The 27,139-nt window shown below is 37.3% G+C and overlaps 1 protein-coding gene across 1 annotated transcript in view; it reads right to left on the bottom strand.

Annotated features, from left to right (window-relative positions):
* The window catches only part of Dbx (homeobox protein Dbx), a 62,940-nt gene that overhangs the window by 5,319 nt on the left and 30,482 nt on the right, over positions 1-27,139 (bottom strand). The window contains exon 4 of the mRNA XM_074109337.1: positions 19,823-19,968. Within this exon, the coding sequence (XP_073965438.1) occupies positions 19,823-19,968 (146 nt within the window). The remainder of the gene's footprint in view (positions 1-19,822; positions 19,969-27,139) is intronic.

Genomic DNA, 27,139 nt, shown 5'->3' on the forward strand with positions numbered 1-27,139 from the left:
TTTGAGATATTGAACTTTGAAGTGACAAAGTCGGGGGTTTTCCAACTTTTTGTTGGTTAGGATATTATACTCAGGGGCTGTTTCACCATCCATTGATTAGCGTTAACCGACGGTTAAATGTGATGCCGTCTCCGTCTATTCGAACAAAACAAATAGAGACGGCTTCACACCTAACCGCCAGTTAACACTAATCAATGGATGGTGTAACAGCCCCTCAGTAGATTATGTTAGTCCTTTGAGAAACGCCACGCCACATCTAGGTATATTAATATAGTAATTATAGCTCCTTGTAGTTCTCTCTTTGTACTCTTCCGTGTACCTATTTGTTTACAAGCTTTTATTTGACTTAATTGCCCTGTGTTTTGGGTCAAATCTTGCAAGTTCATTTTGTGCCACTTTCAGTGATCGGATTGATTTGAAATTGGGCAAACACATGTAGGTTGAATGAAAATACAAGAATAGTATAGTCAGCAAAAAAGCTTGAATTGAAAATGATTTTTCTAACAGAAACTTAGTTTTATACTTGTTTTTTACTTAGTATGTGATGTTTTTTAGTCATGGAATTGTATTGTTTAGAATATATTATATATCTATTAAGTCGTACCTATAAATAAAATTTATTTTCACGAAACAAATAACTACGCACTTAAAATATTCTAAAGCTTGTAAAAGATACCGCCAAGTTCTAAAACGTAACGAAACTTAGCGACTTTGCGAAATATTGCCAAAGTTTTGTCTCATTAAAATGTACGAATAAATAAGGGAGGTACTTATACATTTCACATTTTCCAGATTATTAAATAAAAATACTTGGATTTACGTTAAATATACTTACACTTTCCTTCGTGTTGTCTGTTTGTACTTAATTGTTGTGTCTATGTTGTGAATACTTTTAGAGCGAAGACAGATTTTTGGAGTTGTGAGTCACGTATTCTCGGACGCGTAGTTTTGGTTCCATACAAAAATCCTATTTGTATCGTCCTGTACTCTTAGTGTAAGTTTTCGGTTACAAAATACGTCTCGATCGCGTTCGCGTTAAAATCTCAATTTGTATGGAAACACGAACATCGCAAACGATCCGCTAGAGGCGCTGTTCGTGATTCCATACAAATTGAGATTTTAACGCGAACGCGATCGAGACGTATTTTGTAACCGAAAACTTACACTAAGGGCACTGTTGTGTCTGTTTAGAGTCGCCGTGTGGCACAAAGTAGACTTTTGTATAAAAGTCAATGCAGCATAAATTACGCAACTGAAAATATGTAGGTACGCGACTTACAACTAAAAAAACTACGCTCTTACTTTTACTTAGTCGTACGTTTATAAATATCTAGCAGTTTAATTATAATCAGCGCAAGCATTTCAATCGACAGAAACAGTTTCTTGTCAACCAAAAATCATACGCAACCCCAAAAACATCGGGCAAACTCTCCGCAAAACTACGCGGAGGGTTCCGGGAAAACTAAATCGCTATTTGACAGCTGACGTATGCTCTTGACAGGTCTGTAATTGGTAAATATCAAAACGGGCCTAGCCTCTGGCTACTTTAGATTCGAGCGAGTTGAAAATTTACTTTCGAATCCTCATTCGACGTTTCTGAGGGCCTAGTACGAAATTCGAAAATCGAAGTTCGTATCGTACCGTCCCCCTCACTCTTGTTAAATAGTATAAGTGACAGAGGGACGGAACGACACGAAATTCGATTTTCGAATTTCGTAGTAGCCCCGCTGTGACAAGCTTATACGCCATTTATTTTAACATTTGAAGCTTAACGGTAAAATTTACACACTTTTTTAAATGAAGCAACGAACTATACAAAATTGTGTGAACTTCTATAGTTAAAACATAATCATCATCATCATCATCATCGGCCTATCTTAGTCCACTGCTGGACATAGGCCTCTCCAGTTGCACGCCACTGAGCACGATCCTCGGCCAGTCTCATCCAGTTCTTGCCAGCTAACCTGCGAAGATCATGGCTCCACCTAGTCTGAGGGCGTCCTACGCCACGCTTGCCGATAAAACATAATAAATAAATAAATATCACGGGACCATTCACACCAATTGACCTAGTCCCAAAGCTTGTGTTATGGTTACTAAGCAACGGATAAATATAATTATATAAATAGATACATACTTAAATACATAGTAAACACCCAAGACCCGAGAACAAACATTCGTATTTTTCATACAAATATCTGCCCCGACACGGGAATCGAACCCGGGACCTCAAGCTTCGTAGTCAGGTTCTCTAACCACTAGGCCATCTGGTCGTCTAATAACGCTAATAAATGTATATATAGGTTATTTTTAGTCCATTTGTGTTCGAAAATTTGAGAAACGTGTGTACAATTTGACCGTTAATTCAAACCTTAAATTAAACGGAGTATAGTTGGCGCTAATATCGCAATGTCCCTTAGACAACTTTGACATTTCGTCACGTGATTTGAAGCAACTGTAGACACAGCTGAGTTTAGACTTGCAAGAAAAATGGTGCAAGTTGCATTACATTGCGAGGCCGTAAAGCCAACGAGTTTGTAGTGGTCCATCGAGCGCCGCAATGCAACTTGCACGACTTTTCTTGCAAGCTAAACTCGGCTTCAGTAAATTAACCACTTCCATGATCCATGATTGAAAATCAAATACAAATTAAAGTCCCTAAAAACACGAATAATAAAAACAGAAGCGGTAAAGCCATTTTCTAAAAACACGACATTCTGTAAATATAAAAAAAAACTATAGAACCATAGACGCTCCCGCCAAAACGCATTTATTTTTCTTCACGCAACGGCCGCCACGCCTTCCAGCCATCAATAAACTAAACGTCACTAGCACAATGCGCGGACACGGTGTTTCCTAAAAACTGTTAGAATTCGTTTTTCGAATTGGGAATCGATTTGTATTTTTTGGGGTTATTGTTGGGATTATGAACGTCATTATCGTTATTTGATGTATCATTCTTTTTATTACTGTGATTATTATTGTGATATTTATTTTTAGAGAGTTTTTTGTGTGCCCTAATTTATTCTACAACTTTATATTATTAATCCGGCGACGGTAGAGATATGGCGGTTATTGTGGAATCAAATCTGCCACAGATCCCATTATTTTCCTCTCAATTAAAGTAAGATTGTTTAATCATAATTATAAACAATACCATAGAACAATCATAATTATAAACTTGAATTAAAACTATATTTTCATAAAACTCTCCTAAATTTAAAACACTTACGCTGTTTCACCACCCATTGATAGTTTTATTTGACGGATAAAATGTGATGCCGTCTCCGTCTATTCGAACAATACAAACAAAGACGGAATCATATTTATCCGTCATATAAATTTAATCAATGGATGGTGAAAGAGGGGTAAATGAAATAAAATAAAACTTAAAACAAATTACATAAGAGTAGCTTATGTAAGGTCCAGAAGATCCTGGCAGCGTTTACTCTTTGAAAAGCTAAACTAATTCTTTGTCTGACTGAAGTAAAGTAAGTATGTCTTCCTCTTACAAGTGCAACGTTCGTATGTGAATGCAGTTTGAGTGTGCAGTTTGTAAATGGTTTAAAATTTTAAGCTGGAACTTGGCTTGTTTGGTGCCAATTGGTAGAATAATCTGCAGGGCTACTACGAAACTCGCAACTCGAAGTTCGTATCGTACCGTCCCTCTCGCTCTCGTATTAAATAGTATACCTAAGTGTCAGAGGGACCGCACGACACGAACTTCGAGTTTCTAGTTTCGTAGTAGCCCTGCTGGTAGTGAAATTCTGGTGATACGGCCAGCATTGTTTCCACAGGACGGAACTCTTCAAAGGTTAATGGCATCGTCTAAATGGCACAAATGCAGTTTGAATGACAATGCAAATATAGTACAGTCAGCAAAACGTTTCCGTTCAAGTTTTTTGTATAAAATAAAATATCGTTGGTATCCAGGCGGCCAGTAACACCCGAATTAAATTTTTGGCGCGAAATCATTGACAGATGCACCGCGCTCACACCTCGCGCGACCATTCATCACCTCACTATTTAGTGACGTGTCAATTTGCCATAGACAAGCGTTAAAAAAAACTTGCGTCGATTAAAAAACAAATTTGAACGCGGAATGACAAATGACCGCCGATTGGCGTAGCCAATCAGTTATTGATAGACGTTCGATATTTGAAAATTCGCGCCATTTGTCAATATTGAATATGGAACGTTTTTTAAAGTGCAACTGGGCTTGTAATCGATTTGGATTTGGAATCATTAGTGAACGAGGTGTAGAAAAGACGTTAGTGTAGATATGGATATCTTTATCTGCATTTTATACGGTTATTATGTGTATTATTGGCGTTTTAAAGGTTTATTTTTTTCTTTTGCGATTGTGACTGTGTGAGTTAGTATGTCAACTCTTTGGAGAGCTCCCACATAAAATTGCGATACGATGCGATACGACACCGCATGATAGGAACCTGCTATATGATTTCTTATCATTCCATACTTTAACACAGGGATTCTCTGATCTTAGGGCTTTAAATCCAAGGGTCGATTCTAGCCGCATAACTGAGCTACTGTTGTTCTGCAACTTTAAAAATATGACCCCTGTTCATTTCATTTTTTTCATACAAGATTAAATGTAATTTTCAATGTATGCAATACAATACTAAATTGACAACAGAGTGATAAATGTTTGTTTAAGAAATGTCAAATAAATGTCAATTTAATTATTAAAAAGCTCCCGTAGCAAGAGAAAGGGATTTGAAACTTCATGTCAATTTGTCAATAAATAAAAGTTGGGCCTTACGAGGTTAAATCTAATAAAGCAGGAATGCGCGATGCGAAAAAAACAAAAAAGAAGAAAAGAAATAACCTAACCAACAAAAAGTTGGAGAACCCCCGACTTTGTCACTCCAAAGTTCAATATATCAAAAACTGCTGAACTGATTTTGATGAAACATGTCTAAGAACCATCGCTAGAAAACCTGCTTTCAAATAAAAAAACCGCATTCAAATCGGTCAACCCGTTTAAGAGCTACGATGCCACAGGCAGACACACTGACAGACATACACACATAGCGGACACACTTATAACACCCCTCTTTTTGCGTCGGTGGTTAAAAAAGGATGTGATCAAATCGGAAGTTCTCGCGACACTGTTCGGTTAATGAAGGTGAGTTTGTTGCAACGCCACGCCGCTGGTCGGTAGTTAGCGTGAGCGTGTAGCAAAAACACTACCCTCCGGGTTATCAATTACAGTCCGTCTTGACCGCGCGACAACCAGCCCAGCTGACGCGCCCTTTTCGGGGTCTGCTGACAGCGATGCTCAAATTTGAGCACATTAAAGGGAATACGCAATTTAGTGCGAAAATAAAGATACACGTATGCGAAAAAATGACGACCGGGTGGCCAAGTGGTTAGAAAACACGACTACGAAGCTTGTGGTCCCGGGTTCGATTCCCGACCAGGCAGATATTTGTATGAATAACACGAATGTTTGTTATTTTGAACATGAAACTACCGTGAGACTCACTCATATTAAATATAATGACCCGGATAACTCACGTCTTAAATCTTGTTCTCGGGTCTTGGATGTTTAATATGAATTTAAGTATGTATTTATCTATATGAGTATGTTTATCCGTTGCCTAGTATCCATAGTACAAGCTTTGCTTAGTTTGAGACTAGGTTCAATTGGTGTCAAGTGTCCCATGATATTTATTTAAATATAACCATGAATAAAACTTAACTAAAACTAAACACTTTACTTAAATATAATGAGATAGCTGCCTGCCATTTGGTCTCCTTTACCTTCTTGCACTTCTTTAGATTAATTTATGCTTTTTATGTAAGGACTATCGACATTTATGTACAGACTGCATGTTTCTTACATCAAAGCGGCGAACAAAATTTGTGAACCTTTCACTATAGTTTGTTGACGTCCGTGACAGGGGTTGTGTCAAAGTAATATTGATGATTTATGCGCCGCGCGTTTTGCTCCAAACAACCAGTCTAGTGCCGTAAGGTAACAGATGTCAATGCCAAGGACCCACGGTCTCAAAACTGACAGCAACGAAACTGTATGCCGAACGTGGCTGAACCGAGACCCTGGTATTTTAATATGTTCTTGCTCTCGGTTACTTCAGCCACTGCGCCAGCTTTTTTGTTGTACCCTAGAGTGAAAGGGGTAATTTATATCCGTCATGGGGACATATCCCATTGGCCATTGTCAAAACAGAGATTTGAATAAATCTTTAAGGGATACATGACCAAATTTCGCAGGATGTTATAATGGGGGGTTAAAATGGTTATTTTAACCCATTCCACCAATTCATTTCCATTTATTGTCTAGAAAAAATTGTCGATGGAGCAAATCTGGGTTTACTTTAATTTGGCAATCAACGTTTAAATAAAATAATCATTTCACAAACGACGTTTCGCAAACTATTCATTTCACAACCACATCATATAACAAACTGCTCATATCACAAATGATCATTTAATAAAATATACTTGTCACTTTACAAACACATCATAATGATCTAATCCCTTTCTGAAACCCCTACGATCGACTAGTAAAAGCACCTCGGGGTTTGAGACAGTTTGAGGACCGCTGGGTAAGGGACGAAGGGCTAGTGGTACCTATTTTGTATGAATGTATATTCGCTATATTCAAGTAGGTATGTATGTTTCCTTTAGCGCGCAAACGACTGGGATTTAGTTAAAACTAAGAAGAGTATTGGCTGCATGGATGTAACTTCCTTAGCCTTCTCTTGGAGAGATGAATTAAAAAAAATGCATTTTTACCCCATTGTCGTTGATGGTTAATAACTAGAGTACGCTTCGCTTAGACCAAATAAAAATTTGACCAACTTAGAAAAGGTATCTTTCTATGTTAGGTATCTTAGGTTACAATTGAAAATACAAACTGAAATATAGATGCACAGAAAAAACAGAAAAATAAGACCATCACTGGGAATCGAACCCAGGTCCTCGGTAATCCGTACCGCGTGCTATACCGCTACACCACTGATGGTCAACGGTACCGACACGAATTTCCCCTATGCACCTCATATCTCAGCTTGCTTGTTTCTTACTTAGTCACTTAAGCAGTGACGCTAGCGACATCTATGCCGTAGCCCTCATCGAGAAACTTTTTTTGGCACTCCATTGGAACTAACCGCTCACCCGGACAAGAGATATCGTTACTAAGCAAAAAAATACAAAAAGATTCCAAAAAAAAAAACAATCAATCTTAGGTTAGCTCTTTTCCCCCGACGCAAAAAGAGGGGTGTTATAAGTTTGACCGCTATGTGTGTCTGTCTGTCTGTCCGTCTGTCTGCGGCACCGTAGCTCTTAAGCGGGTGGACCGATTTGAATGCGGTTTTTTTATTTGAAGCAGGCTTCCTAGCGATGGTACTTAGACCGTTTTATCAAAATCGGTTCAGCCGTTTTTGAGATATTGAACTTTGAAGTGACAAAGTCGGGGGCTTGCCAACTTATTGTTGGTTAGGTTAGTAGTGTCATTTTTGTATGTAACACATTATTATGTGTTGAATAAACATTTTAATTTTATCTAATGCCATTTTATAACCCCCGACGCAAAAAGAAGAGGTGTTATAAGTTTGACCGCTATGTGTGTCTGTGTATCTGTGTGTGTTTTGTGTCAGTCTGTGGCACCTTCGCTCTTAAACGGGTGGACCGATTTGAATGCGTTTTTTTTTATTTGAAAGCAGATTTTCTAGCGATGGTACTTAGACATGTTTTTCAAGATCGGTTTAGCCGTTCTTGAGATATTGAACTTTATGTGCAATCAGTTCTTCAACTCTCGTGGTACAGTCAAGGGCAAAGATATCGACACGGCCAAAGTTGCAAAAATATGTATACACGGCCTTAATATTAAGTGCATAAAGTCGTGTAGGTATACATATTTTTGCAACTTTGGCCGAGTCGATATCTTTGTATACACGGCCTTAATATTAAGTGCATAAAGTCGTGTAGGTATACATATTTTTGCAACTTTGGCCGTGTCGATATCTTTGCCCTTGACTGTACATACTAGCTGTTTCGATATAATTACCGATTGACCCCATCCCTAGCTAGGGCTGACTGAATTACCAACAAAGGCGACACATCGCTTTAATAGCAATTCGTATCGAATAAACATTTGAGATTGGGGTCGCTCAATGCATGTGGCGATGGCGGTTGTTTTTGTGATTCGCAAATTAGAAGTTGAATTTTTAATTACTTATGAATTAACCGGGTTTTTCTACGGGATCGAATCAGAAATGAGGAGCTAGAATCTGGTCAGCGACAGCTGTCCACGCATTTTTTACGGAACTTGTTGTTGTTGTTTCTTTAAAAAAATATGGCTCTGTCCATCGGAGGACAATTTTGCCAGTGTCTAGTAGTTTTTGCCGTTGTACGGTAAAAAAATTCTAGAAAACGAAATATGAGAGGTAATGGTGGATGAACGATGACCGGCTGTCTAGCTTACGGAACTTTAATCTGGTAACATTTTTGAGACTGTCAAAATTGACATATTGTCATTCTAACCCGGCTTAGATAATTTTGACATTTCTGCTTTAAGAAATAAATTAAATTAATTATTTTTTGTTTAATGCAACCTCCAACCATCCTTAAAATGGAAAATGTTATAAGATTATGTTAGAATTAAAATGTTAGAAGACCAATGCCAATCTGGTCAAATGGTGCAAAAATGGATGCGTCTGGACTGTGAGTAAATGGGCACTGACAAAGGTCATAAAATTTACCAAGGGACTGCTAAAGTGCATCATCAACTTTCACACCTTACTATAATTAATAATCTGGAAAATCTGAAAAGTATCTAAGGATCAACATCGTTTAATCAGTGTAGGTACAGCTAGTGTTGTCAGCCTCATTTTTATGGTTCCGTAGCCAAAATGGCAAAAACGGAACCCTTATAGTTTTGCCATGTCTGTCTGTCTGTCTGTGTGTCTGTCTGTCTGTCTGTTCGTCCGCGGCTTTGCTCAGGGACTATCAATGCTAGAAAGCTGTAATTTTGCACGAATATATATGTAAACTATGCCGATAAAATGGTACAATATAAAATTCAAAAACAATTGTTTTTAGAGTACCTCCCATAGACGTAAAGTGGGGGTGTTTTTTTTTCTCATCCAACCTTGTAGTGTGGGGTTAAACGATTTTTTGATTCAGTGATTTTTTTGCAAAATATTCAACTTTAAAGTGCAAATTTTCATTAAAATCGAGCGTCCCCCCCTCCCTCTAAAATTTAAACAGGTGGGAGGAAAAATTTGAAAAAAATCAGGATGGTATAGTAATATCAAACTTTCAAGGAAAACTATAACAGCTTAGTTTGCTTGAGAATTATTAGTATTTTTACTCTTAAATAGCAGCCTAAGATATAAAATATACCTAAACTTGGAAGATTCCATACAGAATACGAAATCCTTAGAAAAATATTACTAAATTTTTTTCGTAATTTCGGGCGTGTCCGACACGCTCTTGGCCGGTTTTTTAATTTGCCGCGGTTTGTCTGAGACAGCTTTCGTTGGCCAGAGTCTACGTAGAAGACAAGGGTCACCGACATAGCCAAGCGAATTAGCTCGTTGAAGTGGCAATGGGCAGGCCATATAGCACCGAAAAGCATGGGGCCGAAAGGTTCTCGAGTGGAGACCGTGGATTGGCAAGCGCAGCGTAAGACGTCCACCAACGAGATGGACGGATGACCTGGCTAAAGCCGCGGGTTCACGGTGGATGCAAGCCGCTTCCAACCGAAGCAACTGGAGGTCTATGGGAGAAGCCTATGTCCAACAGTGGACGTCCTATGGCTGATATGATGATGATGACGAATTAACCGATAGGGTGGAGTCCGGCGTCTATATACATTCCACAGCTAGGCACAAGCCTTATCGCGGAAAAAGAGAACTTGGGCTGTATACTTCGAAGTTCGAAAATCGACTTTCGAATTTCGCAGTAGCCCTGCTGTTTATTTAACCAAGATACTAAAATAATGTTTCACTTGTCACATGTTTTTGACATCTAATAAATAGTGACGTGACACAACCGGTAATCACCGAAATATTTTGGTACTTAGTGCCTCTGTTATAGGTAAAAGGGTACAATAAAACGTTAAGACTCTGTCTGACTCTGTCTGTGACGCACTAACAGAGAGCACTTAGGACATTCTAAAAAAGATAAAATGGGTCTAATGAAAATGCCACCGCTTAGGAGATATTTCGACTTTTTGTAGATGTTTATTTATTTATAACAAAAAGCAATAAAACACAATACATTAAACATTTAAAAATATGACTATGTACAAAAAATATATAACCTAGCCTAACCTATAAATGAAAAATCCCTTCTAGGTCACCGTCGCTGTTCATTGTGCCCAGAAGGCTGGCAGCATTCCCGCGTCGTATCGCAAGGCTAATCCTTTGCCCAAAATAGCTGCCAGCCCTCTGGTCACCTGAAACATCAATGAGGCGCGCGGATATCTCTTTCGCGATATCGCGTGCGCCTGGCCCCCACGGCCCTAGGGTCTCAAGTCTCAACACCAAACGGCGCAAAAATATAGCCCTGCCCAAGATGTAGATATGTTGATGTTTAAGTTTAAATTGGATTCTAAGTAACACCAGCCTAAAAGCGCAATGCTTATGAAAAGTAGAATATTAAATGCTTTAATTTTATTTATGTTTCCATAAAATGTTTTTATTTGCAATTATGTCGAAAACCGAAATCAGAGAGCAGCATTATTCGCACTATGCTGGTCACATTATTTTTACATTTGACATTTCAAACTGGCACTTTAGTATCTTGGTTAAATAAACAAAGTACCTATAATTCACATCACACGTAGGCCCAGTTTGGGGACTTTTACTTCCCAGGTATCGCTACCCTAATTATATTTTTATTCATTGAAACAACCATGGGAAAATTTGTAATGTACCTAATTACGCACATAAATTCATATAATTTTTTGTTTAGCCCTATATCCGACACTGTGAGGTTAAAATAACTTTTCTATTGGTAACTATATAACGCTACTAAGTAAATACGTGACCTTAAATTGCAGAATCCCAGAACATATTTTGCCTAATCTTTGAGAGAGCTCAAAAATAAATAAAAAGTTCTAAAATGCACTGCATCCTCAATTTCAAATGCAAATAAAAAAACATTAAAATTGTCTATGACATGCATCAGTGGCACCAAATTAGCATTTGAATAAAAGTCACACCGGAACAAGGGTTGCATTTATACAAATATTGTCATTTAAATTTAAACAATAATATTTACAACCGCTTACAATTTAATATGACAACAAATTTGAATGGCAAACAATAACTTGTACAAAAAAGCAGTGTTTTGACTCGACGTACAAACAAAACATGGCCGACCTGTCAATCAGAGAAAAAAATCCCGCCAAAAAATAAATAAATGCAGAATATTTGAAATTGGACGCTGAATGTAAACAGGATGCGTTTGAATATTCATTCCAAATATGAATATTTCAAATTTGGGACAGACCGTCAGAAATCAGATTCATTGGTTGCTTCGGCCGATGGAATATGGTGTTTATTATGATGAATTTAGTGTTTATTTTGAGTTGAGTTTGACGCTAGGGACAATTGAAAGTGCTACCACAGATACCTCTATAATATTCTAAAACGTCTATAACTTTTGGAATAAGTGATCAATAACCTAACCAACTTAGAAATGTTGAAAACCCCCGTCATTGTCATTTCAAAGTTTAATATCTCAAAAACTTTCAATTCAATTTTTATCAAACATAGCCAGGAAAGAATCATCGCAACGAAACTCGCTTCCACGTATAAAAACCGCATAGAAATCGGTCCAGCTGTTTCAGCGTTACGATGTCACAGACAGACCAACAAACATTCGTGCCAAACTAACATATATTATATAATTATAAGATATCTCTTTTTGCGTCGGGGGTTAAAAGCAAATTCTAAAGTTTGCAAATAAGCCTAATTTTTCCTATTTATATTTTAAATTATTTTACTTTAAAATGTGTGAAGACTATAAAGTTGCACACCTTAACGCAGGTAGTTAGGATTACTATTATTTTTTTCCATTGTGCACGAAAATTATTTATACAAATGTATGATTAATTTTCGTGTCACAATAGAAAAAAATAATAGTAATTCTAACTACTTGCGTTAAGGTGTGCAACTTTTTGGTCGTCTCTTCACCCATAATAGGTTAGCTGGAAGAGATCCCTTTTTAGGGATAAGCTCGCTTTTGCTCTCCTCTGTGTATTTTTATTTCTTGTTATTTTATTTATATGTGCAATAAAGAGCTTGCATACATGCAATACTTTTTCGGACAAGTGAAATTCGGTCAATGATTTTTAGTGTTTGAGATAGGTTACCGGTTCTAATACGCGTGTGAGGCTGTGGGTATACACTAGTATGGAGATAGATCTCATATATACCGTATTACATATAAAACGTATTGTTTAAGCGAAATCGCTCCGAGTTTGTACCCTTTGTGAAGTTCCCATAGATGTTATCTCGTCTTTGATGTTGATTAAACTTAATTGAGAGTTAAATCTAATTAATATATCTCGTTATTGTTAACCGAGCTTAGCTTGTGGGCTTTTATAGATCGTTTTAACCCTTAGGAGTAGTATAATCTTCATCTCAGCCAACATATTCGTGATTATGATCAAACGCAAGCCTTTTTACCCGACTGCCCAAAGGGGAGTTATGTTTTCGAGCATGTATGTCCATTCTTTGGTCCTCGCTGCAGCCTAAACGGCTGGACACATTTTAACACATGAGGTATCATTGGATTCGTCATAGCTGTCGAAGTGACATAGGCTATATAATATTTCAATATGTTGTTTGTAAAAAAAATATGGCGGAGGAATGAAAAAAAAATGTATTGTACATAACAATATGAGTATCAAATGAATGCTAATAAATAGTCAATTTTAAATATAGGTAGTTTTAATGTAGGTACCATTTTCACAGAAATATCAAAAAAGTATAAAATAAAACATTTCATTTAAATAATCAAAAACCCGACTACCTTAAAAACTAATAGGAAATAAATAAGTCAAGTGGTCTAGAACTCTGTTAAGTAGCTAATTCAAAGTTCAACAGTCGAGACCCATTTAAATCGTGACCATGCAGCTCAAAAATTCTCAATACTTAATGGGTCCCGACTGTTGAACTTTAAATAAGCTACTTCGAACAACTACATATTTGCGGCACTTGCAATAGAAACTTTGGGCCCATGGTCGTCCGACACAAAAAAGTTTGTAAAAGAAGTGCCGGACAAGCTCTTCGGCGTCTCAGGCAAACATAGGGCTGGTACCTTCTTTGCCCAGCGCCTAAGTTTGGCGGTGCAGAGGGGCAATGCGGCCTCCGTCCTGGGGACGGTGCCCCAAGTGGGTGATCTCCAAGGTATTTTTTATTTGTAATTTTGTTTTGTAAAATTGAGGTTTGTTTAGTTATTTTGATTTGTTATAAAAATAAATTCATCTTAACAGAGTTCTAGTCTATAAATAAACTACTAGTTTTTTTTTCCTTTTATTTTTAAGGCAGTCGGGTTTTCTGATTTTTTTAATTTAATTACAAGCTTTTACTTAACTTGTTATGTACGTTTATTGTACTCGTATGTCTGTGCGGGTTGCGAGTTTAATCTTTTAAGTTAAATTTGACGCACTTCCAGTGGTTCAATTGACTTGAACTTTAGCATAACTACTTATGTACTTATAAATCTAGTGACAGTACAATAATCTGGCAGTGACATTGAGGCAGCCCGGCCAGGATCGTCTCCGCAGGACGGAACTCCTCAAAACGGTTACTCGTAATGGCATCGATTTGAAATTTGGTACGGAAATGCAGTTTGGGTAGTAGAGTCATAGAGTCAACGATCATGGTCATTTTTATCAAAACATCTCTTTATTTCGGAATAGAAAGACATCTATAAAAACAATAGTAAGTGCATCGTCTCACTGCAGAGCACAGACCCGCTCAGAATGAGAGAGCTTGAGGTGTAATACCCACGCAGGCCCAGTGCGGATTGGGAACTTGGATTGGGAATATAATGGTATTTTTTTTTATCAAAATTACATTATGTAGTTTTATGTTACGGATGGCCGTTGGGGCCGAAAGGTTCTCGAGTGGAGGCCGCGGATCGGCAAGCGCAGCGTAGGACGTCCACCAACAAGATGGACGGATGACCTGGTTAAAGCCGCAGGTTCACGGTGGATGCAGGCCGCTGCCAACCGAAGCAACTGGAGGTCTGTGGGGGAGGCCTATGTCCAACAGTGGACGTCCTACGGCTGAGATGATGATGATGATGAGTTTTATGTTAGGAAAGGAAAGTAGGTAGGTAGGTACCTACCTAATATGTTAAAAAATGGGTTATTCAAATATAACCAGTTTTTTATTTATATAGATTTACTAAAACTTAAAAGGCTTGTTGATAAATAAATAATAATGAATAGTACAAATTAATATATAAAAATCCTACAGCTACTTTTTACTAAGTATAAAATAAAGTGAAAGGCTATATTTCTTTCCCCTATCGAATATTACAACGCCGGAACCGGAAAAATCCGGTTGTTTCCCCTCCTTTGTTTTTTAAATTGATACGCTGATGTTTAAATCTTTTGATTAAACAAATCTTTTCATCTCAAATGGTTAGGTTTTTGCAAATTTTTAAATCAAAGGGGTTTACCCTTTCATGTCAAAATTTTGATCGCTGTGATTTTTTTGTTTTAATTCATCTAAGGGTAAAGGAATTGGGATCCATACAGCCATTTCTTCCACAAGCTCTAAAGTGGCAACCGTCCCATTGGTGGGCACAGGCTTTCTCAAAATGAGAGCGCTTGGACCGTAGTTCCCACGCGGGCCCCGTGCGATTGGGAGCTTCACACACGCCCCCGAATTGCTTCGCAGGTTTGTGCAGGTTTCCTCACGATGTTATCCTTTACCGTAAAGCATGTAATTTTGCATAATACCTAATATGAATTTTGCAAAACTCAGTGTGCCTGGGTTTGAACCCGCGATCCTCTGCTTGAGATGCCATAGGTCAAACTAGGCCACCACGGTTTCATAAATACAAAGCAAAATTTAAAAACAGCACCCTTCTATATTTAGTAATCCCATCGATATCCAAAGTAATAAAATCGTATCGCTACGCTTTCCCCCGCCGCCATTTTTATTCCATAAACAAAACGTTAGTAAGATCCCGAGCAAATCACCCGCCAAAAACACTCCGCCAACATAATAAAAAAAACTCGACAGTGACATAACAATAAAATATACAAACGGTCTTAAGACAAAAATACGCCTTTGCCCTCAACCCGGGAGAACGAGAGGCGCTTATGTAAAAAGCTGGTAGCAGAGCGAGATGGCTATAACGTTAGAACGGCGTCTTATACCCCGTTTCTATTGGCCGATTTGTATCGAATAAAAGTGTTCCCGGTTTTCTATTGGACGGCGGAGGTTGGCTTTTTTGGCAGCTTTTTTTTATGATATCTGATTTTTATTAGGCTCTAGCAAGCAGGTTTTCGGTTTATTGAATGTTTTCGAGTTATTAAGTCGCAGTTTGGGTCCGTTTATGGAATTAGAAGTTTGTTTGAATTTGATTGGACGTTACATTGGTTGTCGTTTTGTTTTTTTTTTGATAGGGAAGCGAAGGCATTTGGGTTAAATGCCTTACGTTTAATTAAATAATTGATTGAATCAGGCTTTACTTTGCGGAGATTCAAAAGTATATCAATGAACTAAAAACAAAAACAATAAAATTAAGTAGGTATCTACTTTGCTCACGTGACCTTACGATTGCTATGTATATGCAACAAATGTGTGCTCACGCAGCTCCTCCACCTCCACACCCAAATTCAATCGAATACAATATATCTACCCTAATTAATTGTAGCCAAACCATTGAAAAATAAAGTAGTAAAGTTCAAAGTTCAATATCTCAAAAACGGTTAAACCAATTTTGATGAAACATGTCTAAGAATCATCGCTAAAAAACCTGCTTTCAAATAAAAAAACCGCATTCTAATCAGTCCATCCGTTTAAGAGCTACGGTGCCACAGACAGACTTATAAAACCTCTCTTTTTGCGTCGGGGGTAAAAAATATATTGAAGAACAGTGCTACCAACACAGCGAATGTTATAAGCTTTGTAACCTGCGGTAACAAACAAAAACACTTAAATGGTCTGTAATTTAAAAGGAACTCTAATATGTTACTCGTTATGTTTTAATTAAACTAATATTAGTAGGATAATTGCTACCTCACGTTTCGACCACATCGCAGCGGCCATGGTCACTAATTGACATTACCGTAGGTAATCAAACAATAAAAAATTCATAATTTAAGGCCGATGAATATTAAATAACAACCTTAATATAATATAACTAGCTGTTGCCCGCGACTCCGTCCGTGTAGAAGTATGAAAAAAGTTCAAGTCCTATTCTCAGACCTGCTTAGGAAATATACACAAAAAAAAACATAAAAATCGGTCAAGCCGTTTCGGAAGAGTTTCGTTACAAACACTGTGACACGAGAATTTTATATACATTAGAAGAAGCAGAAAGATTAATTCCTAAACCATTTAAAATTCAAATGTAGACCCATAAATACCAACATGAAAAAGATACGCGCGGACAAAAAATTATGGCCAGTAATAAAAAAAACTTAAATAATAAATTTATCTTAAACCATATAAAATTAAACTGGTGAGCCGTGCTGCCAACATAGCGGGATTATCTCGGCTATAAGTATGCAAGTATAAGCTTAGGGCGGCAATCTTTGCGTTTGACGGGGAATAATTGTAACGCGCCGACGGACGGACAGACATGGCAGTGAATTTAATAATTTTATTATAATTTTATTATGATGCAATATAACTAAAACTAAACAAGCATTATGGTAAAGGTACCATTGAAGTATACTAAACTATTTTAAAAATAACTTAACTAAGTATTTACAACTAAACGGCTTCGCACGCTAAAACTAATTGATCTGGTAGTTACGGGTCCATATCGGCTCGCATACTTATTGGAAGTCCGAATGTAATGTTTGTCCGAACGATCGTTTGTCATAACTCTTTGTTCTCTGAATCCAATAATTATTCAGAATTCCTATAAAACAAACCTAACTTAACCTATAGTTCTCTATAGAATGACCATTTAATAGTTTCAGAAAACTGTAAAGTTTCAGTGGGAAAAAAAATATGACAAACGATGATTCGAACAAAAATTATGGTATGACTAGCGAAGAGTATGCGAACTTTGGCGCTCCCGTTTACAAAAAAAGACTAGAAACACAAGTGCAATGACATACACGCGTCAGCTCGAAGAGTTGCTAGTGTATTATTTCAATAATAATAATAAATAATAATATACAATTCGACCAAATCTTGTCTCTGCTGGCTGCATTTCCGCGCTGGATCGTGCAACTAGATCTGCCACAGTAGGTATGTTTGTCATATTTCTATCTCTATTAAGTCTCCATGAGAAATTAAATCTACTAATCCTACTTCCTACTTAATATTATACTCGTATTTAAAATTTACTACAGGCAGGTTATTAAACCGAAGTTCGGTCGAAATTTGGCCGAAGTTCGTATTCGGTTCAAACCACATTCGGCCCATCTCTAATTATTTCATTAATATAGATATTTATCCCACTAATAATTAGATAGACATCGCCTGTCTACCCTGTTCTTAGCTCTGCGCGCCTCCCCCGAGGGTGATTTTTACTTCATACCTCCAGATTATCCCTAATCGAAGGGTGACTCCTATTATAATATAATAGAATTATTATAATAGAATTAATCTTGTCTTAGCAATACAAGCTGATTTCTAAGTGGTGAACAGATTTTTTGTATTCTGTACTTCTAGATTAATCACTTGTGTATGTAGAAGGATGTGCAAAAATTTCTAAATAGATACCTAGATGGATTGATAGATTTATTTATTGCCTTCAGAAAAAAACATAATAAACACATGTCAAGGTAAATCGTTCAATATAATCAAACTAACACGTTACCTACTTTTTTTGGTCATACCGGGTGTGGCCTGTAATACGAGCATAAAATTAAAACATAGATCGTCCTCGTCAAACAGGACAACATTAGTTCAGCGACTTTTAACAATAATGGAGTCTTTAGATTTTCCTTTTTTCATACAAATTAAATACTTACTGTTATCAATGTACGCCATCCTAGAATACAACTGACGTCGCCTGTCACGGTACAAATATCATGGAATTCGCTTTACATTACTTTCTTCGAATAAACTTAAATTGTAATAAAAATTAACTAACTAATTACCTATTTTTTAAAGTTTGAGGAGTATGATCTATGTTTTAAAAATAAAATTACAATATGAAATGGGAATTAAATTTAAACATATAATAAATACTAAAAGGAATAATTAAAGGTTAAAACGTGAAAATGAATATTTTTATTGTAAATAGCTAGTACGTGAATTTATTGCTAATATAATAATAATATTAATTAATTAATTTCCAAAAACTATAATTTAGCATATTCTGATTTTATTGCTAAAAAGAACTTGAGCAGAAAGCTATAACCCATATTAAAATTAACTGCGTATGAAATGAACTCTTGCAAACAATACTCTCTTACACGAATCGCCTAAAAAAACGCCATTTAAAAAACATCAAACAAACAATCAAACCGCAAACGCGATTACGTTTAAAGCGACCGAAAAACGCCTCCAAAAATGGCGCCTAAACTAATCAAAGCTACCAAAATTCCAAATCAGAATATCGTTTTCCAACGGTAATTGTTTTAAACCTTTAGGGGAGAGGTCTGCCGTTGACAGGTCTCCCCTTGAGGGTCGCTTTTTTGTAACACCCCCACGCCCCTATGGGGTCTGAAATTCAGAGGGTAAACTGTAGTTTTTTTCAAGGGTTCCGTTTAACCGAGTTTAACGTTGGTAGCGCTGACTGAAATATTTGATACTTTGACATACGGTTAAAAGAAGCGTGAACTAGTGTTTTTTTTTTTTGATGTGAAAAAAGGAAAATAAGGAAATAACATAACCTAACCAACAAAAAGATGGAAAACCCCGAAATTGTTACTTCAAAGTTCAATATCTCAAAAACGGCTGAAACGATTTTGACAAAACGTATCTAAGAATCATTGCTAGAAACCCTGCTTGCATTCAAATCGGTTCACCCGTTAAGAGCTACGGTCACAGACAGACAAACATATTTTTTTTGTAAATTAAAACTTAGGACTGCGTGTTATCGAATACTTGAAAACTAATTTTTAAGGTACCTTTACATACCTATGATTTAAACCTTCATAGTTTAAATTAAACTTAAAAATTCGAGATTATAGACAGAGAAAGAAATACTTTCGTGTGACGTCCGTCTCTTTTATAGATAGGTTAGTACTTTATAGAAATGCTCAACTGCGCTAATTTAATGTTTTTATTTGCTATCGTAAGTACTTAAGTACTTTGTTTCCGGCATAATTAAGTGCTGAATTGTTAGTTTTATTACCTACTGTTTAGTTAATAAGCAATGTCTTTGTTTTGAAGAATAAATATTATATCTATCTACTAGCTTTTGCCCGCGGCTTCGACCGCGTAGAATTCGGTTATCGCGAGCTGTTCCCTCGGGAACTGTTCATTTAACCGGGATAAAAAGTAGCCTATGTCACTCTTTGGCCCATAAACTATCTCTATGCCAAAAATCACGTCGATCCGTCGCTCCGTTTCGACGTGAAAGACGGACAAACATACAAACATACACACTTTCGCATTTATAATATTAGTATGGATTTATCTAAGCCAGCTCTTAAAGCTCGACTTACCTGACTGTCCTTCAAGCCGAGCTTCTCCGCCAGCTTCTTCCTGTCCGGCTTGGAGATGTACTTCTGGACCTGGAAACGTTTCTCCAGCCCCTTCCGCTGCAGGTCGGAGAACACAGCTCGCCTCATCATGCCGCGCCGAGGTTTACCTAGCAACATGGCCACTGTTTTAAATGATATAGTTCAAACTCAAACTCACAACATTTTTGACAGCAAAAAACATTAAATTAAAAAAAAAAAAAACCCGACTGCCAAGACTAAAAGGAAGTAAATAAGCCTAGTGGTCTAGAATGAGAATGAGAATGCTTTATTTGCCAGAATACATAATATAGAATACATAAGATGTTGTTGTACATGTGGCACAGTATTCAGTCGACTAGAAAACGACATGCAAATGTTAAACAATTTTTTTCCAACTATTTCAGTAAATTAAATTAAACTATACTAAGAATTAATTATATCATGTCAGAATCAGGATAAAAGGATAAAAAAAGGATAAAATAAAAAGTTAAGCAGCTAATTTAAAGTTCAACAGTCGAGACCCATTACTAAGAGTTTTTGAGCGTCGATTTAAACGGGTCCCGACTGTTGAACTTTAAATTATCTACTTAACAGAGTTCTAGACCACTAGGCTTATTTTCTCCTTTTAGTTTGGCAGTCGGGTTTTTGATTTATTTTACACTTTTTTGATATTTATGTGAAATCGGTAGATTAAAAGTATTGTAACCCACATATATTTAGAATGGGCTAATTATTAGCTTTCATTTGATACCCATATTGTTACAATACAAATTTTTTTCATTCCTGACTCCGGCATTTTTTTTTTCGCAGACGCCATATTGAAATATTATAAGCCTATGTCACTCCGACAGTTTTGACGAATCCAATGATACCTCATATGTTAAAATCTGTTTAGCCGTTTAGGCTGCAGCGAGGACCAAAGTAATAAACATACATACCCAACATACATACATACATACGCTCGAAAACATAACCCTCCTTCGGGCAGTCGGGTAAAAACACAGTAAAAACATAAATAGGAGAAGAGAGAAAAATTAGAGACATTGTGCTGTAGTTTGATGCCAAAAGACTCAGCTCAGCATGTGCCGTAGCCCTGTAACCGGAGCTGCAGCGCTGGTTTTCAGCTGAACCCCGGTGAGTGTACAGTGTACACCCACGTAACTGAACGCGTAATGAGGGCTATCGTTTTTTGTCTCACTAGATGGCGCACTGTTGCGTGAGGTTTTTAAGTATGGCTTTCAAAGTTTGTTATTACGGGCGTGAAAGCAAAGTTTAGATTAAAATCATATTTAATACACCTTAAAACCGTACCATAAAAATATCGAGCATGCCACAGTGTTGCATAGTCCCCGTTTTGTTCGGAAAAAAGGGAGGACAAAGGTTTCCGAAAGACAAAACTCTCTCAAAACACAGACATTCATTGACCCGGAACGCATATTTGCCATAATTAATTTCAGATATTGCAAAATATTCACAAAATTATTCTAATTATAAAATAAACCCGCGTAGCTCACCCAAAAACTATGAGATTTGACATTTCGGAGACCTCACGCTACACTAGCGCCTCTAGCGGCGAATTCATACGCGATAGCCCTCATTAGTAGTAGTTTATACTCCGTTTCATTTAAGGTTTGAATTAATGTTAACAGTCAAATTGTAACAAACGTTGCACGTTATTTCGAACACAAATGGACTAAAAATACATGTAACAACATTTATTAGCGGCATTCGTTAATATTATGTTTTTACTATAGAACACAGTTTTAAATAAGTTTCTTTGTTTCATTTTAAAAAGTCTGCAAATTTTACCGTTCAGTTTCAAATGTTAAAATAAATGGAGTAAGTATAATAATAATAATAATAATAAGCCATTTATTTCGGACAGAATCCATAGAGGTTAGTTAAAATGAAAAATGAATATAATATAATATATATGAGAATACATCAAGTTCTTGTCTGTGGGCAGGAGCGCTGCTTATCCTGTAGCACCGGTTATACCTATCTAGGGAGTAGTTTTCTTGTTTTTGAAACTATGTAAGATGTAATACTTTTTTCAATAAAGTTATTTTTAATATTGAACATCTTTTTTTTTTATTCGACTGGATGGCAAACGAGCAAGTGGGTCTCCTGATGGTAAAAGATCACCACCGCCCATAAACATCTGCAACACCAGGGGTATTGCAGACGCGTTGCCAACCTAGAGGCCTAAGATGGGATACCTCAAGTGCCAGTTATTTCACCGGCTGTCTTACTCTCCACGCCGAAACACAACAGTGCAAGCACTGCTGCTTCACGGCAGGATTAGCGAGCAAGATGGTGGCAGCAATCCGGGCGGACCTCGCACAAGGTCCTACCACCTGCAAAACTGCACTGCTCTGCTCTTTCTATAATTAATCCATTTCATTACTGATAATGCTAAAAAAAAGAAATGGAGATGTATAAGGTCTCCAAATGTCAAACTAAAAAAAAAAAAAAAAAAAAAAAAATGCTAATATATATAGTTACCTCTCGAACTGTGCGCCCAAGGGAAGGCTCCAGGGAGGGGAACACCTGTGTGTGCGCCTGCGATGGACGCACTGCAACAAATATCACGCATTAAGGCGCGGCCACATCCAGCCGCTCGACGCTCGTTTCCAGCGTCAAATCAGTACGCTTAGTGTAAGTTTTCGGTTACAAAATACGTCTCGATCGCGTTCGCGTTAAAATCTCAACATTGAACCTTAGGGTCTCACGCTCTACCACATGATGTGCCCTCAGCGTAACGGTTACAAAATACGTCTCGATCGCGTTCGCGTTGAAATCTCAATTTGTATGGAAACACGAACATCGCAAACGTTCCGCTAGAGCGCTGTCGTGTTTCCATACAAATTGAGATTTCAACGCGAACGCGATCGAGACGTATTTTGTAACCGAAAACTTACGCTGAGGGCACATCACGTTGTGGTAGAGCGGTGAGACCCTCGGGGTTCAATTTGAGTAAAACCAAAATGAAGTTTTTAGACGTATATTTAGCCCCTAATGTAGAACTATGTAGAATTTTGAATCTATGGCAATTTATACAGATCGAATGCAGAAATAAATTTCAATTTGTACATTGAAAACAGCTGCGCAATTTTAATAGAATGCGCTACTACCGCCATCTGGCGGCATCCATCCCAGCCTATATACGTCCCACTGCAGGGCACAGGCCTCCTCTGAGAACAAGAGGGCTTGGGCCATAGTTCCCACGCGGGCCCACTGCGGATTAGGAAATTCACACGCACCCTTGAATTGCTTCGCAGGTTTATGCAGGTTTCCTCACGATGTTTTCCTTCACCGCAAAGCTCGTGGTAAATTTCAAATGTAACTCCGCACATGAATTTCGAAAAACTCAGAGGTGCGAGCCGGGGTTTGAACCCACGACCCTCTGCTTGAGAGGCGATAGGTCAAACAAGTAGGCCACCACGACTGAAAATGTTGAGCTTTATCGCTGGAATATAAAAAACACTTCAATTTCGGCAAAAAACCGTTATTTTAGGGTTCCGGAGCCAAAATGGCACAACCTTATAATTTCGCCATGTCTGTCTGTCTGTCGTGTCCGCGGCTTTGCTCAGGGACTATCAATGCTAGAAAGTTGTAATTTTGCACGGATATATAAGTAAACTATGCCGACAAAATGGTACAATAAAAAAAATTTAAAAAATTTTTTTAGGTTACCTCCCATAGACGTAAATTGGGGGTGATTTTTTTTCTCATCCTACCCAATTGGTGTGGGGTATCTTTCGATAGGTCTTTTAAAACAATTAGGGGTTAAGTTTGCTTGAGAATTATTAGTAGTTTAAGAGTAAATAGCAGCCTAAGGTATAAAATATACCTAAAACTTGGAAGATTCCGTATAAATACGTTAATCCTTAGAACAATATTACTTAATTTTTTCGTAATGGCTTACGGAACCCTATTTTGGGCGTGTCCGACACGCTCTTGGCTGGTTTTTTTTTCATTCACTCCAATTTCTTTAATTTGTACCACTGCCACGGATGCTGCTAAATGAGATTAAGAAATCAGCTTCCACGGCCAAGATCATTCCTGCAAACAGCCATCTTGACGCTGCTGCTCGACGCGGCGACTTGACGCTACTTTTTAAAGTCAAAATAGGGTCACTTGACCAGATTTATCGCTGCAAACGAGCGACCAGCCACTGCATGTGGCCGCACCTTCAACTTCCATACATTACGTTTGAGAGCTACGACGCTACAGACAAACAGATAGACAGACAGACAAAATTGGCAGCTGACATTGGCGTCCAAATTACAGCACCTGTCTTTTTGCTTCGGGAGTTAAAGAATACGAGAGATAATTCCGCTTTAAGTTCGAATCAAAACACTGTCAAATACAACCGAAACAGTCACATCAAAAATTAAACACAAAATATTTTAAAACCAGATCAAATGCCAACAAAAGTTTGTGATCTAATTCGTACAAAGCCCTCAAAAACTAGCAATAAATTAAACGGTAATATTTTTATTGCGAATAATAACACAATAAAAGGGCAATAAACGCTTCTGTGCCACAATACCAAAAAGGGATCAACGAAAAAAGGAATCGCTAAAAAAACCAAGCTGCCCATTTGGCTGCGTATTTAATATTATTGGATGACATGGTAAGCTCAATTATTTGAAGATAAAAAACCTGGCTGCCTTAATAGATAAGTTTTTGAAAAAAATTCACTTTTAATACAAGCTCTCTTTTGCTGACTGTACTTTTTGTTGACTGTACCTGTATTGACACCGAAACTAGGCGCATTTGAATACCAAATTTCAAATCCATGCCATTAACCGTTAAAGAGTTCCATCCTGCGGAGACGATCCTGGCAGGACTATCAGGATGTCACTATCAGATTATTGTATTGTCCAGATTTACATAAGTTTACCAAATTTCAAGTCGATCGGACTACTGGTAGTGGGTCAAATTTAACTTGCGAGATTTGACCCCAATAAATAAGGAACAGGGCGAGTTAAATAAAAAATTGTAAAAACGAAAATAGATAAAACAAGTCTAACTACTTAATGGTTAAAAACTTAAAGTTCAACAGTCGAGACCCATTCAAATCGTGACGCTCAAAAATCTTAGTAGTACCCATGGGGTCCCCGACTGCTTGAACTTTAAGTTAGCTACTTAACAAAGTTCTTAACCACTAGACTTGTTTCCTTATTTTTAGTATTTTTTATGGATAGGCTCTTCAAAATGATATTGAAGGTTTTTAATATCATTTTTTTTCCGTAAATGTCACTGAATAGTTTCCGCGAGAGAGACACTTCCAAGTGGTAAAATATGTGTCCCCCCCCCCCCTGTAACTTCTAAATAAGGAGAATGGTAGAAACTAAAAAAATTATTTACATTACCTGCAAACTTCCACCGAAAATTAGTTTGATCGAGATCTAGTAATTAGTTTTTTAAATACGTCACATCGTAAAGTAAAGGAAACTTTTTTATATTATGTTACTTGCTGCTACGGAACCCTTCATGGGTGAGTCCGACTCGACACTTGGCCGCTTTTACTATGTTAAAATCTGTCCAGCCATTTAAACTGCAGAGAGTACCAAAATAAATCTGTACCAGAACATTAATATTAAATGATATTGACCCGGATAACTCACAGTCTTAAATCGAGTATTAGCTCGACATGTTTCGGGCTGATCCGCAAGCCTTCTTTCTTAGGAGCAACGCGCCAGCAGATGGCGCGCCGTTGCTCCCTAAGAAAAACCGGCGCCAAGAGCGTGTCGGACACACCCAAATAGGGTTCCGTAGCCATTACGAAACAAATAAGTAATATTTTTCTAAAGGATTGCGTATTTATACGGAATCTTCCAAGTTTAGGTAAGTACGAGTATTTTTATACCTTAGGCTGCTATTTACTCTTAATTACTAATAATCAAAAAAAAACTTAACCGTTATAGTTTTCCTTGTAATTTGATATACTGACTACCATCCTCAATTTTTTCAATATTTTTCCACCCACCGGTTTAGATTTAGAGGGGGGGACGCTGGATTTCAATGAAATTTTCACTTTAAAGTTGAATATTTTGCAAAAAAATCACTGAATCGAAAAAATCATTTTAGCAGCCCCTAATGGTTTAAAAGACCTATCCGACGAGACTCCCAACTACAAGATTGAATGAGAACAAAAAATGACCCCCACTATACGTCTATGGGGAGGTAGTAAAAAAAAAAAAAAACTTTTTTGAATTTTTTATTGTACCATTTTGTCGCATAGTTTACGTATATATTTCGTGCAAAATTACAGCTTTCTAGCACTGATAGCCCTGAGCAAAGACAGACAGACAGACAGAAGACATGGCGAAACTATAAGGGTACCATTTTGCCATTTTGGCGACGGAAACCCTAAAAAGGGCTATGGATTAGCCCGAAACATGTCGAGCTAAAAACTCGAGGTTATCCAGGACAGTATCATTTTATAATGAGTCAGTCTCACGGTAGAGTTTCATGTTCAAAAAAACAAAAGTACATACTTGAAGTGTTCCACGTTGTAACCTTAATTTCGCACTCGCAAACGCGAATTAAACAAACAGATGCGCGTGTTTACAGTAAAGATTAACTCTTCTTTGTGCGACAAATTAGGCGTAGTAGCCCCTTTGTTATTTTATTGTAACAATAGACACAAATAGTGTACGAATTGCTTTTTTAGTGGCTCCATTGGAGGTCTATGACAATGAGACCGAATGTTTGTTACTTGTGGGTTGTTGCGTTTTTTTGTGGGAGCTTAGAAGTTACGTTTAATTTAGTAATTTGAAATAAGAAGTTATGGCCTTGTTTCACACGGACATAACCATCTTACAAAGCACTTTCCGAACTTAATAAGGTTCTAAATTGACTGTTAAGAGAAGTTTCCCTGCCGGCCGCGCGGCCGCGTTAGGTATTCGTTTGGGATATTGCTGTCTTTATCGCTCGTGACATAAGCGCTCACAGCCGTCCCCCCCATGCCTTCCGCAACGACGTCCGTAATATCGAGATTGCTGTAGGCTTTTCAAGATTTGGGCGGTAGAATTTTGGGTTTCGTTGTACTCATATAATATGAAAAGTATAGCACAGAAATCAATGATATTTTACAATCAAGATATTCGTTATATTTTCTATGCCTGTGGTTTTTTCGATTTTTGTAAAAATGCTTTATTAGTCATTAATTCTCGTGCAAAGTTGTCATATTTTTTATGTCGACTTTTGAGCTCCTGTAATTCTGATATTATACATTTATATGAAAATCTGAAAAACCACAAAAGGCATAGATAATTACGTCTAGTC

This window comes from Choristoneura fumiferana, chromosome 28, assembly GCF_025370935.1.
Source record: "Choristoneura fumiferana chromosome 28, NRCan_CFum_1, whole genome shotgun sequence".
Taxonomy (NCBI): Eukaryota; Metazoa; Arthropoda; class Insecta; order Lepidoptera; family Tortricidae; genus Choristoneura; species Choristoneura fumiferana.